The sequence below is a fragment of the Dipodomys spectabilis genome, unplaced genomic scaffold (assembly GCF_019054845.1).
Source record: "Dipodomys spectabilis isolate Male_0828 unplaced genomic scaffold, ASM1905484v1 ptg000669l, whole genome shotgun sequence".
NCBI lineage: Eukaryota > Metazoa > Chordata > Mammalia > Rodentia > Heteromyidae > Dipodomys > Dipodomys spectabilis.
In genome coordinates, this window is record NW_024871346.1 from 3,165,055 (window position 1) to 3,177,968 (window position 12,914).

Genomic DNA, 12,914 nt, shown 5'->3' on the forward strand with positions numbered 1-12,914 from the left:
TACCTGCCAACCAAATCAAACGACGAATGAAAATCAGTACACACCATGACCAAGTGAGATGCAGCCCATCAATGCTAGCATCTGAAAATAAACTGATCTGCCAATAGAATGAAGGTCAAAACTCACCTCATGGTGTCAATACACACAGAAAAGGCATTAGACAAACTCCTACAACCTTTTATGATAAAAACACTCAATAAACTAGCAACAGATCAGAACATCCTTATCTAATGAAAGTCACCTATCAAAAACATACAGTTAATATCATATCAAATGCCAAAAAGATTAAATACTTTTCCCTCAAATTCAGGAACAAAATGGGGGTATCTGTATCCATAACCTCTATTGGACTTGGAAGTTGAATAGTGTTTAAAATGATTAGGCAAGAAATCAAAATATATGGCATCCATATCAAAAGGATGAAACAAAGCTACCTGTGTTTGGGTTTGATGTGACTTCCTATACAGAAGATTTTTAAGGAATACATTTAAAAAGTCATGAGAACTAATAAAATGTCATTGAAACTAATACTTGTATCCTGCAAGGCTGCAGCAGGATACAAGATCAATACACACACACGCACACACACACACACAAATCAATTGCACTTTATATGCTACCAATACACAATTGCAAAAAATTAAATTAACAAAGCAATTGCCAAACCCCCTGACAAATTAGCACAAATGTTCCCCTTATCAGATTAGCTATTGAGGAAGAATGGTCAAGAAGGAAAAGAAGGAAGAACAGACAGTTTCTACAGCCATATGAACGAGAGTAGAGGGAAAACATGAGGCAGAAGGAAGAAGTAAGTACCCCATCTCAACGTAGGAGACTACCACGGAGCCTGGGAGCTCAGAGGAAGAACACATTCCTTCCTCAAGTTTACAATAAGTAATGACTGGGCGCTGAGCACTGCTGTAGGATTGAGTGATGTAAGAATCATCACAAATGCAGTCACTAACCTTAAGGAGACCCGCGTCTCATCATACCCAGGTAAAAGAATTGGGCTGAAGAACAGAGCTGCTCTCTTGACTTCCAAAATCCCTCTCTATACTCTACATATCCCTGTTTATTTACATCTAAACTGTTAAAAGAGGAGAAGTCATATGTCTGGTCTGCCTCCTAATTTGCCCATGAGACTCAGAAACAATTATGAATGTTTCCCAAAATTCACCTGTGCCTATGCCTCACTTTAGTTTGTCTCTCCTTTGTACCCTGCATATGTTGTCAAAAGACATCTTAAGGAAAGAAGAGGAAAAATTCATTCACTCCAAGGAATAAAGGACCACTCTGCTTTTGAATTGGGTTTTCCGTGGAGTATTCATATTTTTATATTTTTAATGCACTTCAACTCCTTAAGTTGAATACTGAAATAATTCCTTCATGTGGCTCTCCCTACAGTAACGTTGCTCTTTAGTGTTATTTAAATTGAGAAGGTTCTGAAAATGTAAATGTGAACCTGTCCTGCTAGGCATAGGTGGTTCACACCTGTAATCTCAGCTACTCAGGAGGTTGAGATAGGATGATCACAGTGCAAAGCCAGCCTGCGCAGGAAAGTCTGTGATATTCTTATCTCCAATCAAATACCCCCCCAAAAAATGTCTGAAGTAGAGCTGGGATCAAGTGATAGAGCGCTAGCCTTGAGCATAAGAGCTCAGGATCAGCTGCCAGGCCCTGAGTTCAAACCCCAGGACGAGCAAAAATATTTTTTAAAAACATGAACCTGCTTTGGTTTTATAAGTACTGGAGTTTTCATATCTCTCGAAGCCTCGGAAATTTCAGATCATGTGCCTAAACTTTCAGATGTTCATAGAGCTAAATTCCTCCTGCCCTAGGGTCCAGTTAGCTGTTTTACTGCAGCATTCTAAGAGGATTATTATTATCATTGCTTGATAAATCTCTGCCTAATGGAAATGAGCTGGATGAACTCCAAGAGGATTATCAAGTTGGAAAGCTGGGATCAGATTGACCATAAAGGAGCAATGAGGGTCTTGACATGCTACCATAATGAACGGCCATTTCTGTTGCTAACTTTAAGACTGAATCTCAAAATTATGTTGGTATACTATAAACATGGAGCCAAGACCTCAAAGGAATAGTCTCCCATAAATTAAAAAATGGGAGCTACTACTTACTGAGGGTCTAATATGTGCCAGGGTCTGTGGTCGCTGCTGCTTTATGTGGCCATCTCGCGTAGTCCCGGCAGCAACCCTGTGAGCTAGGTGTTTATGTCTGTCCAGCACATGAGACAACCCAGGGGGAGGTTCGTTGGGAAGTCGTGTGGCTGCTACTTCTTCCTGGGCGTCCGTCTTCCAGGCTGAGCAGGGTGAGCTCCGTGCTCTACGGCTCTCCGTGCCCCGTTCCTGTGCTCTGCCCCTGGGAATCAACACCAAACATTTTCTGACAGACATAACTTCTGTTTATAAGCTTTGGTCTCCGTCAGGCTGAGCCAAAGCCACAGGCTGCAGGAAGAGGCCAGAGAGAGGGAGTTACAGTGAGAAGGAGGACGTTTTAACTGACAAGGAGGGCTGACCCCTGCAGAGGTGCAGTCTGCAGGCCTCAGAGAGGGTGCACCAGTGACATCTCCACCCAGCTGGGGCTGAAGAAGAACGGCCACGGAAAGATGTTCATATGGCAGAATCCTTTATGAAGCAACGCTTTCCCACAATGAACTTCTAAGGACAAAAGAAAATGAAAGGTGGTTTTTTGTCAAAGCAATCACAAAACAGCAACAACAACATGATACTCAACTTGAATCCTGGTACTCACCCACCTCCCAGGCTTCCACAGCTGTCTTCAGGAATTAGTTAACGTTTCCTTTCCCTAACCACAGAGGCTGCTTCTTCACGGGTTAACAAACAGAAACCCAGAACGGTGCTCAGCCCAGGCCACATACCTGACGAATACATAGGAAGCTGAGGGAATTTAAACCTGCAGAGCCCAAGACCTTCCTTAACCAATACACACATTCTTCCTCCTGGTTATTAATGTCCAATTAAGCGATCATTCCCCAGTCTGTTATTCAACAGAATATAACAGCTCACATTCACTGCAGGTGTCCTACGTGGTAGAGACTGTTCTAAATAATTATTATTTCATAGTCACATCAGCACTTTAAATGTACCCAGATTAGGAAACCAAGGCCCTTCATGGATACGCTAATTGTCCACAATCATTAGACAGTAATGAAACCAGAATTGGAACTCAGATGTCTCATTCCAGAATCCACCTTTTTAATTACACCCACAGCTTTTGATTTTTCTTTTTTCTTCTTCTTCTACTTCTCTTTCTTTTTTCTTTAGGATTAGATACGGAGGAGGGATGTATATAGCACTTTTTTTTTTTAAAAAATGGTCTCTGATAAAGCTAACCAACATATAAAGCAGAACCCAAAGGGAAGTTCTGGTTGATTAATTTAATGACTATCCAAATGATCAGAGTCATTCCATTCCTGAGCTTTCTGGTTAATTGAGTTTCCATTGGCTTCAAGCTATTTTGTTCCAGCCATGGACTGTTTTTACTTTGTTGTCATTGATAAGAGACGCAAGGAGAGACTCAGGACCTAACCCTTTCATGAGTTATTATTTTACTTGGCATCTATCTGTGCTGCTATACAGAGGATTTTTCTCTTGAAGAATATTTAATAGAAACTGAAACTGTGTATGGATTAAATTTGCTAAGCAAGATTCCTCTCATTTCAAATGCTTCCCCTAATGACTGGAATCAGACATTTAAAAAACTATTCCAGCCCTGGGTGTTAAAGAAATCCTAAGTTTTCACGCATTTTATGCTTTATAAAGATGAAACATTCCCAATGCCGGCAATTAATGGACTGTTAAATTCAGGCATGTGGATGTGATATTGGTTTCAAATGGGACAAATAGAATGTTACTAAACTTCAAAGTGATGGTATTTTATTATATCTTCTGAGTGGGAGACATTCCAGAAATACCTTCAAATGAAGGAATTAAAATTTCCAGCTCTTTGTCATTCACTCACTAAAGGCTAAGATTATCTTAATTTTCATTTCTGCAAGTTCTTATACTTATTCGCTTTAATATGACCCTTAATTCTAGGTCTTGATTTTAAATACCTACTTTGTGTTTATTCCACAAACTATGGATCTATTTCTCTTGGTGATGGTATGACTGCCTATCTACTCCCAATTTCCCACCCATTTTTCATTGCTCCACTTTACATTAAGCAATAAATAAATCCTTAGTTCCATTCAGTTACTACTACTCCCTTCTCCAACAAGAATGGCAAAGTGCTGTTCCCCTCAGGTCTTCCTCCCCTCAAAATCTGCCCAACTGGCATTCTATTTTGAATGAGAACTAACTAAAAGCCACCGTTTTTATTTTTGCCATGGTTTGGATAGTCACATCTCTCGGGGCTTCCATCTTAACAAATATGTCTTTGCTCTTCTGTCCTTCTCCCTATCTCTTTCTTCTGTAGACCCCTGTTCCCAGTTTGTGGTTCGGCAGATTTATTAGTATATCCACCCATCTGCCAAGTTTTATAGGCCAGCATTTCCTAATTGGCTTCTTTTCTACTAAATCTTATCAGAACTACTTTGCTCTCAGTCTAGGCAAGTCTTAGCGTGGCCTGGCCAGATGCTGTTTTTTATTTCTCTGTCTGTTGGCTGGTTGGTTGGTCCAGTCTTGGGGCTTGAACTCAGGCCACTGTCCTTGAGCTTTTGGGCTCAATTATAGTACTCCTACCACTTGAGCAATGGTTTCACTTCGGTGCTAAACTGGAGATAAGAGTCTTAAACATCCCTGCCTGGTCTGGCTTTGAACTGCGATCCTCAGCTCTCAGTCACCTGAGCAACAAGGATTACAGGCTGGGTGAGTCCTGGGAGCCCACCTCAGGGCTGTTTTGTGAGGTTATCTGTATGCAAAAACAGCAACAAACCCAGCTGGGATTGTGTGTGAGGCCAAATCACACCTAATCAGCACCTAGTCACCCACTGCCAGCCCTATTTCAAGAACAGTGTGAAGCACGGAGAAGAAAACGGAAAAGCTCCAGGCTATGGGTTTTTTTTTTTAGTAGAAAGAAGAGAGGACAAGGGGGCAAACCTTCATGCCTGCCTGCCCTGCCCTGCAGTGGGACTTCAGCCTTCTATACTGCCCGAGCCCACAGCAAGGAAAGCTACAGAGTTCCAGGCATCCCGCACAAAGCCAGCTCTCGGCTGGCTGTCATGGTAAAGAGAAGCAGTAACCAAACTGCATTCTGCGAGTAGCATTCCAAGTCCAGTGATCTGGAATATTCTCCATGATGCACATCCTGCAGGCGGTGGCCCTGTGCTGTCTTATGCCAATGCTTAGGTGTGATTCCTATGAGCATCACTGTGAAGAGTGGCCAACCAGGAGAGAAGACTTTCTCTGGAGCAGGAATGACTAAGGGAAGAGAGATGACTTTCTTTGGAGCAGGTCACGAGCCATAGCTTTTTTTTACTCTGATTCTTAGGTGTAGGTCTATGTCCAGAATGTGTGTCCTGCTGAGAGTTTCACATGTTCACAGAAAACAGAGATCTGCCAGTGTATCTTCCCAAGACAAACATAGAGATTTCCAATTCTGTGGATTAAAAAGAACTAGAAACCACCCACCAGTGCTTATTAAAATAATGTATCAAAGAAAACCCCATTAGGGAGTACTAATGCAGGTAGTTATAATTAGTTCCAATAGAAGTTGATCCTTATTAAAGTTGGACTTATTTTTAAATCGAAAAACAGAGTGATTTCTAGAATTTTAATAAAGGCCTTTTTATGCATTGCGAAGGCTTCCAAATCAATAATTATGTTGTTTTTCCGCATATTATATTTTCTCATTAAATGGCACAGGAAGAGGTGCTTTAAAACTGTTCTCTTTTTTTTGGGGGGGGGGTGGTCCAGTTGTGGGGCCTGAACTCTGGGCCTGGGCGCTGTCCCTCAGCTCTTCAGCTCAAGGCTAGTGCTCTACCACTTGAGCCACAGTGCCACTTCTGGCTTTTTTCTGCTTATGTGGTGCTGAGGAATCGAACCCAGGGCCTCATGCATGCAAGGCAAGCGCTCTACCACTGAGCCACTTCCCAGCCCCAACTGTTCTCTTTTTTTGACTGAGAAACTTGGCCCATGAGACCTGGGAGCAGGAGGATAAAGACGAGAAATTCCAGACGCCGCCATATCTTGTCTGTATCCTTCACTCCAAATCATTCTCTGCTGTACTCACTGCGCAGCTACTGTGGGATGTGAGTTGAGATCCCCTGAGCAATCCAGAAACAATGGACAGCCAGCCAACCTGACCCTTCCACTGACTGCCTGTGGACCTGAAGGATGCCTTAACCATGCACACCTTCACACCCACGTACCCAGTTCTCCCTAACCTAAGCCAGTGTCTGCCAGAAGATGTCTAAAGATGCACTGAAGAGTTCTCAACTCTTGCTCAAGCTGTCATAAAGAATTGTCTTTGTTACCTGGCTGCCACATAATAAATCTCCTTTCTCTGTCCTTCATCGTGTCCCTTTATTTGGTATAGAGAGGTGAATGCCTTGTGGTGTGGTATTCCCAGAGTCTGCATATGAGGTGTAAATTTGAATTGCAGCACAAGAAGGTGATACCCCTGCCCCCCAAAATCATTATGTTGTATTTGTTTCTTAATTCATGCCCCTGCTTCTTTACTTTTACAGAAATCTTGGTCGTTTTATCATGGGTGAGTATACGTTTTCCCATGCATATAGTCTTATTCTTTAAATACTTGTATTAGAAGCTATGATTTGTGTCCATGGATGCATAGCCTGGACTGATAAATGTGGGGAAAGACTGTGTTTCTTGTTTGCCTTGGTGTTGGCCTGGAAAAGTCCTTATCTAAAAAGTCCTAGTTAAAAATATATCTGGTTACATTTAATTAGATAATATGCAGTTGTTTAAAGATGTATAATAAACTTTAGAATTTGTAAAAAGAGATTAAAGCTTCATTTGGGGCATATCCAGAATCAAGTATTCAGATGATTTAATTAAAACAGAGGTCAGTGAGCATCTTCTAGATGTTGGTAACTTTGCCAGATATTCCGCATAAAAGTAACATAAAAAGAACCCAGGCACTAGCAGCTCATACCTGGAATCCCAGCTCCTCAGGAGGCTGAGATCTGAGGATCCATGGTTGAAGATATCCAGGGCAGGAAAGTCCACGAGACTCTTATCTCTAATTAACCACTCAGAAAAAGTTGGAAGTTGGCACTGTGGCTCAAGTGGTAGAGCGTTAGCCTTAAGTGTGGAGAAGTTTAGGGACACAGCCCCACACCCTTAGTTCAAGCCTCAGTTTCTGGGGGGAAAAAACATAAAAATAACACATTTTCAGTATCAGAGTTGCATAAAATGCATTGCCTTTGGAGAACTAGCAATCTAACCAAAATACTGAACCAAATCTGCTCATGGTTGGGAACTAAGATTAGTGAATAACCATCAGATAAGAGTTGAAGGAATAGGAAACAATCATTACACCATCAGCCACAGCTTCGTGGCAGTGATGACCCAGTACCAGTGGGTGAATACATCCATCAATGGATTATTGTAAGGCAAAGAACAATTACATAAGCGAGCCTACGGAACTAAACTCCTCCTGGTTATGTTCACAGGGCAGAGAAAAGACACCCTAACTGTGGCAAGCAATCAATTTGAACTGCTCGGAAGTGATCAGACATGATAGAGACTTAAATGAGTGGAGAGCAACAGGAAACACTGTAAAAATACTACAACCTGTGAATACATTACAACATATCATGTTTAGGGATCATGTTTTTTTATCTCTATCACACTGAAAGAGTGATTACGTAACCTAATATGGTTTGGTATGGTTTTCCACACACACAGTCCTTTGCATAACATAAAACGACAATACAGTCTATATAATATCTCTAATGTTCTATTAAAATGACCGTTAGCAAGGCCAAGCCATATTTAGCCATAGAACCTTGGAGCCTCTCTTCTCCCTCCTGACTTCAAATGTGCCATGTGTCCTCATTTCTGCAGAGAAATGCTCTAATTAAAGGATTCTTTCAATTACCTTACCCATTATCTTAATGTTTTACTTTTGACAAGATAATGAGAGAGACAATCTGTTTGGTCAAAGCATCTTGAGAAAGACATGAATGAATATCTAGTGTTTTTTTTTTTATTAAACTTCATTCAATATACATATGCCAAGCCTGTAACAGAATACAGGAAAGAATAGATCATTGCCTTAAAAAATGCCTTTTAGCCAAATGTAATTATCTTAACCTTTTCTAGTTTTTAGGTTATTTTTATATTTCCTGACTAGAAAGCCAGAAAAGACAAATTTGGACTATCAATAGGTTTTACATTCATGGTAAGAACTTAAATACCTACTTTCCTGCTGTAGCAACTAAAAATTTACTATTCCCTAAGGCCAATGTGTCTTTAAAATCAAAAATTGGCATCACATATGCTTGAGTCTAAACTAACATTAAATTAATTATAAAACAAGAATCTTAGATATTCATAAATGACATTTCTTTAAATGTCAACTAACCTACAAAACCCTGTTCATCAGGAATAGATTCAATCACAGATGAAAGTTTTACTTAGATTGGCTTGCCAAATGGAGATTCCATTTTCTTAGAAAAGAAAAGAAAAAAAAAAGAATTCCATGGAAGCCAGATGAGGGTTATTATTAGTGACTCAACAATACCATTTAGGACAATGTGTCATGTGGTTTTCAAATAAACATCCCTAGATGCCTGACAATTAATTACATTCATTGTCCAGTGTTACGTCACACACAAGACCCCTTGTTAAAAAGCAGGCTGGAAAATAAAGTTTTTAATTATGTACATCCAAATCTCAAGTAAAATTCAAAAAAGAACCGGCATTGAGTGGATCAATTCAAGAACTCTCCTAGAAGTGCACATTTCAAGTGACTGCAGCTATTCAATGTCTTTGTTAAAGAGTGTGAGGGTAGATTCTTGGCATCTAAAGTATATCCAAAGAGATAGTCTTTGAGGAAAGTGTACAAATGCTCAGGGTGCAGAGAGTTCAGAACTTGTACTGCAGCTGTTTCACTCTTTTTCCCCTAGGACCCAATTTCCCCTAATTTAATTTATCACTTTAATTAAACGTTATTGCTTTATCACTTAAATATGTTGACTTTCACTTTGCTGTTAGGCACATTTTGCTTTCAGGTAGGCAGCCTTTCCCAAAATTAAGGGCAGGGGGAAAACTCAGCAGATCACACAGTGAAGAAAACACCAGTGATGCTAATGGGATACTGACTGAGATCATACGTAATAAATCCCTGAAAAAGGTGGTTTTACTGTATTCTGTGAATTGGAAATGCAATCCAGAACTCCAATATCTATATACCACACAAGGTATATTTTCCTGGATTTTATGAACTGAGTTACTCTGTGCCTTTAAGCTGCACCATTGTCTAATAGATTTCTTGGAGAATATCCCAAGCACAGCTTGTATCCATTCACAAAGAAAAGAAGAAGATTCCTGGTTAGAATGGTTATGCCTGAAAGGCTGTTAAGTAATGTGTGAAGGTTTCCATTCACTCAGAAAATAACCATGCATGCTGGGTGTGTGATTCACGTGGTAAAACACATGCTTCATAAGGGTGAGGCGCTTGAGGTCAGAGTCCAGTGTCACCCAAAAATTAACACTGGGTGAGAATTGACTACATACAAGTCAGGGATGTGAAGAAAGAAAAAGAAATTACACATAGGGTGTAATACCTTTACTTTCCCAGCTGCTATGTTAGACCATGAGAGCTGTTGGATCCCTGAACAGAAGAGCTCAGTAGCTAACAGGAGCCTAGCACACAGTGAGTGTTTAAGAAACATTGGCGGAATAAACCTTCCACCTAATTACCCTTGATCCAAAGGTGTCCAGAAGTGGGAAGACAAGTATAATTCATCCACTCAAGTGGGGTAAAGCAGTCATTCGCTCACCCACTTCACGTCAGTGCACGTTGAAGAGCCCAACGCTAGTTACTGCTTTGATTCTTGTCCTGAAAATCTTGCCCTGTCTTTTGTGTGACCTGAAAGATTGGTTTGTTTGTTTGGTGTTTTGTTTTTTTTTTTTGACTTGCATCCAATGTCATTTAATTAAATCTGTATGGATTGGGTTTTTCAGCTATTTGGCCAACAAGCAGATTGTCAACATTATGACATCAACTTGAGGCCATTTTTCGGGCATTTAACGTCATCTGGATCCGCATTGGAATCAGTCTGAAACAGGGGTTAAGAACTAGGAGGCGATGGATCATGGGACCACGTGCTGGAGCCGTTGCAGGTGGTGTGCAGGGCAGCCACAGCGCCTGCTCTCCGCAGAAGAGTGATTCATTTGGGAACTCGATACGTGTGCAGGGGAGAAACACCATGTGAGAATGTAACCCATGCCTACAACTCGTCAGGGGTAGAACAGACCATAGACCCTTCAGGCTCTGCCCAGAATGCCAATAGAGGGAGTCTTTGCTGAAAGTGGAAACAGGGGGGACCCGAAATATCTTGTGTGTAAGTCAGATTTCCAGCCGGTGGTGGGGAGACCACGCCACGAGGAAGCCGAGAGTACAGTGCTACTCTACCACAGCGTCTCTAAAGCCAGTCACTCGAGCCCCAGAGAGGAATAAAAACCAACTTTCTCTTTCTTGTTTCTTGTTTGTTTGTTTGTTTCAACCACAGGTCACGGAACTAAAGGCGTGTTTGAGCTTCTGTCTGGCTGGCGGAGGACCAAAGAGAGTCTACCCTTCAAAGACAGGGTGGCCGACACCTACTCCAATGTGATGGTCACCTACACCATGACCAGCTGCCTGTACCTCATCACCTTCGGCCTGGGGACCAGCCCTTTCACCAACATCGAGGCGGTGAAGGTGTTCTGCCAGAACATGTGTGTGTCCATCCTGTTGAACTACTTCTACATCTTCTCCTTCTTCGGCTCCTGCCTGGTCTTCGCCGGGCAGCTGGAGCAGAATCGCTACCACAGCATCTTCTGCTGCAAGATCCCTTCTGCAGAGTACCTGGAGCGCAAGCCTGTGTGGTTCCAGGCGGTGATGAGCGACGGCCACCAGCAGGCCCCTCACCACGAGACCAACCCCTACCAGCACCACTTCCTGCAGCACTTCCTCCGGGAGCACTACAACGAGTGGATCACCAACATCTACGTGAAGCCCTTCGTGGTCATCCTCTATCTCATCTACGCCTCCTTCTCCTTCATGGGGTGCCTGCAGATCAGGGACGGGGCCAACATTATCAACCTCCTGGCCAGTGACTCCCCCAGCGTCTCCTACGCCTCGGTCCAGCAGAAGTACTTCAGCAACTACAGCCCGGTGATCGGCTTCTACGTGTACGAGCCTCTGGCCTACTGGAACAGCGGCGTGCAGGAGGACCTGCGCCGGCTCTGCAGCGGCTTCACGGCCGTGTCCTGGGTGGAGCAGTACTACCAGTTCCTGAAGGCCAGCAACATCAGTGCCCACAACAAGAGCGACTTCATCCGAGTCCTGCAGGGCTCCTTTTTGAAGAAGCCCGAGTTCCAGCACTTCCGCAACGACATCATCTTCTCCAAGGCTGGGGATGAGCACGACATCATCGCTTCCCGCCTGTACCTGGTGGCCAAGACGAGCAGGGACAAGCAGAAGGAGGTCATCGAAGTGCTCGAGAAGCTGAGGCCCCTGTCCCTGTCCAAGAGCATCCGCTTCATCGTGTTTAACCCCTCCTTCGTGTTCATGGACCACTACAGCTTGTCGGTCGTTGTGCCTGTCCTGATCGCGGGCTTCGGCGTCCTCCTGGTGTTGGTCCTGACTTTCTTCCTGGTCATCCACCCTCTGGGGAACTTGTGGCTAATCCTTAGCGTCACCTCAATTGAGCTGGGGGTCCTGGGCCTGATGACACTGTGGAACGTCGATCTGGATTGCATCTCTATTCTGTGCCTTATCTACACTTTAAATTTCGCCATCGACCACTGTGCACCCTTGCTTTATACCTTTGTACTCGCCACCGAGCACACCCGAACACAATGTATAAAGAGCTCCCTGCAAGAGCACGGGACAGCCATTTTGCAGAATATCACTTCTTTTCTTATTGGGTTGGTCCCTCTCCTCTTCGTGCCTTCGAACCTGACCTTCACACTGTTCAAATGCTTGCTGCTCACCGGGGCTTGCACATTCCTGCACTGTTTTGTTATTTTACCTGTGTTCCTAACCTTTTTCCCTCCTTCCAAGAAGCACCACAAGAAAAAGAAACGTGCCAAACGAAAGGAGAGAGAGGAAATCGAGTGCATAGAAGTTCAAGAGAACCCTGATCACGTCACCACGGTATGAAAGGTGTAGGCGGATGGATTGATTTATTTATTTATTTTTCTTTCCCAATGTTGCACAACGATGCAGGACGAACAAAGTCCAGACGTCAACTGCTTGGGCTGGCCGGAGATACCCAGGCAAGTCAGATCAAGAGTGCATTCCTCGACACACATCCCAGGGTCTGCGTCTTGTGTGGGAGGAAGAAGTAGGAAGAGGAAAGGGGGGAGGGAAGTCCCATTCTTGTTCTCCCATGCAAGTTAAATTTCTCAAGGCGATCTTAGAGCTCTTCCAAGGAATGAATGAATGAATCAATGAAGTGGTCATGTAGAAGGCCTAAAGATCCAACTCCTTTTAAAGAGGAAATGCTTGGGGAGAAATGGAAATGTGGGAAAATGAGGTGTCTGAGTGGGGAAGATGACATGGGAAATTTTTAAATCGCCATATCACTTTTCATGTTTGTTTATTTGTTGTTGTTGTTGTTTAAACAGCTTGGTTCAAAGGAAACCTATGCATTTGGGAAGTGCATATTTAATCCCATCTAAACCAAAGGACTTCCTGATCCATTTTATGTGTGCATGTGTGTGTCTATGGTTATACACACATACATGTCAATGTGT

General features: G+C 42.8%; 1 protein-coding gene across 1 annotated transcript in view; it reads left to right on the top strand.

Annotated features, from left to right (window-relative positions):
- Ptchd4 (patched domain containing 4) overlaps window positions 1-12,318 on the top strand; it is a 96,672-nt gene extending 84,354 nt beyond the window's left edge. The window contains exon 3 of the mRNA XM_042671790.1: window positions 10,685-12,318. Coding sequence (XP_042527724.1) covers window positions 10,685-12,318 — 1,634 coding nt within the window. The remainder of the gene's footprint in view (window positions 1-10,684) is intronic.
- Window positions 12,319-12,914: the final 596 nt, after the last annotated feature.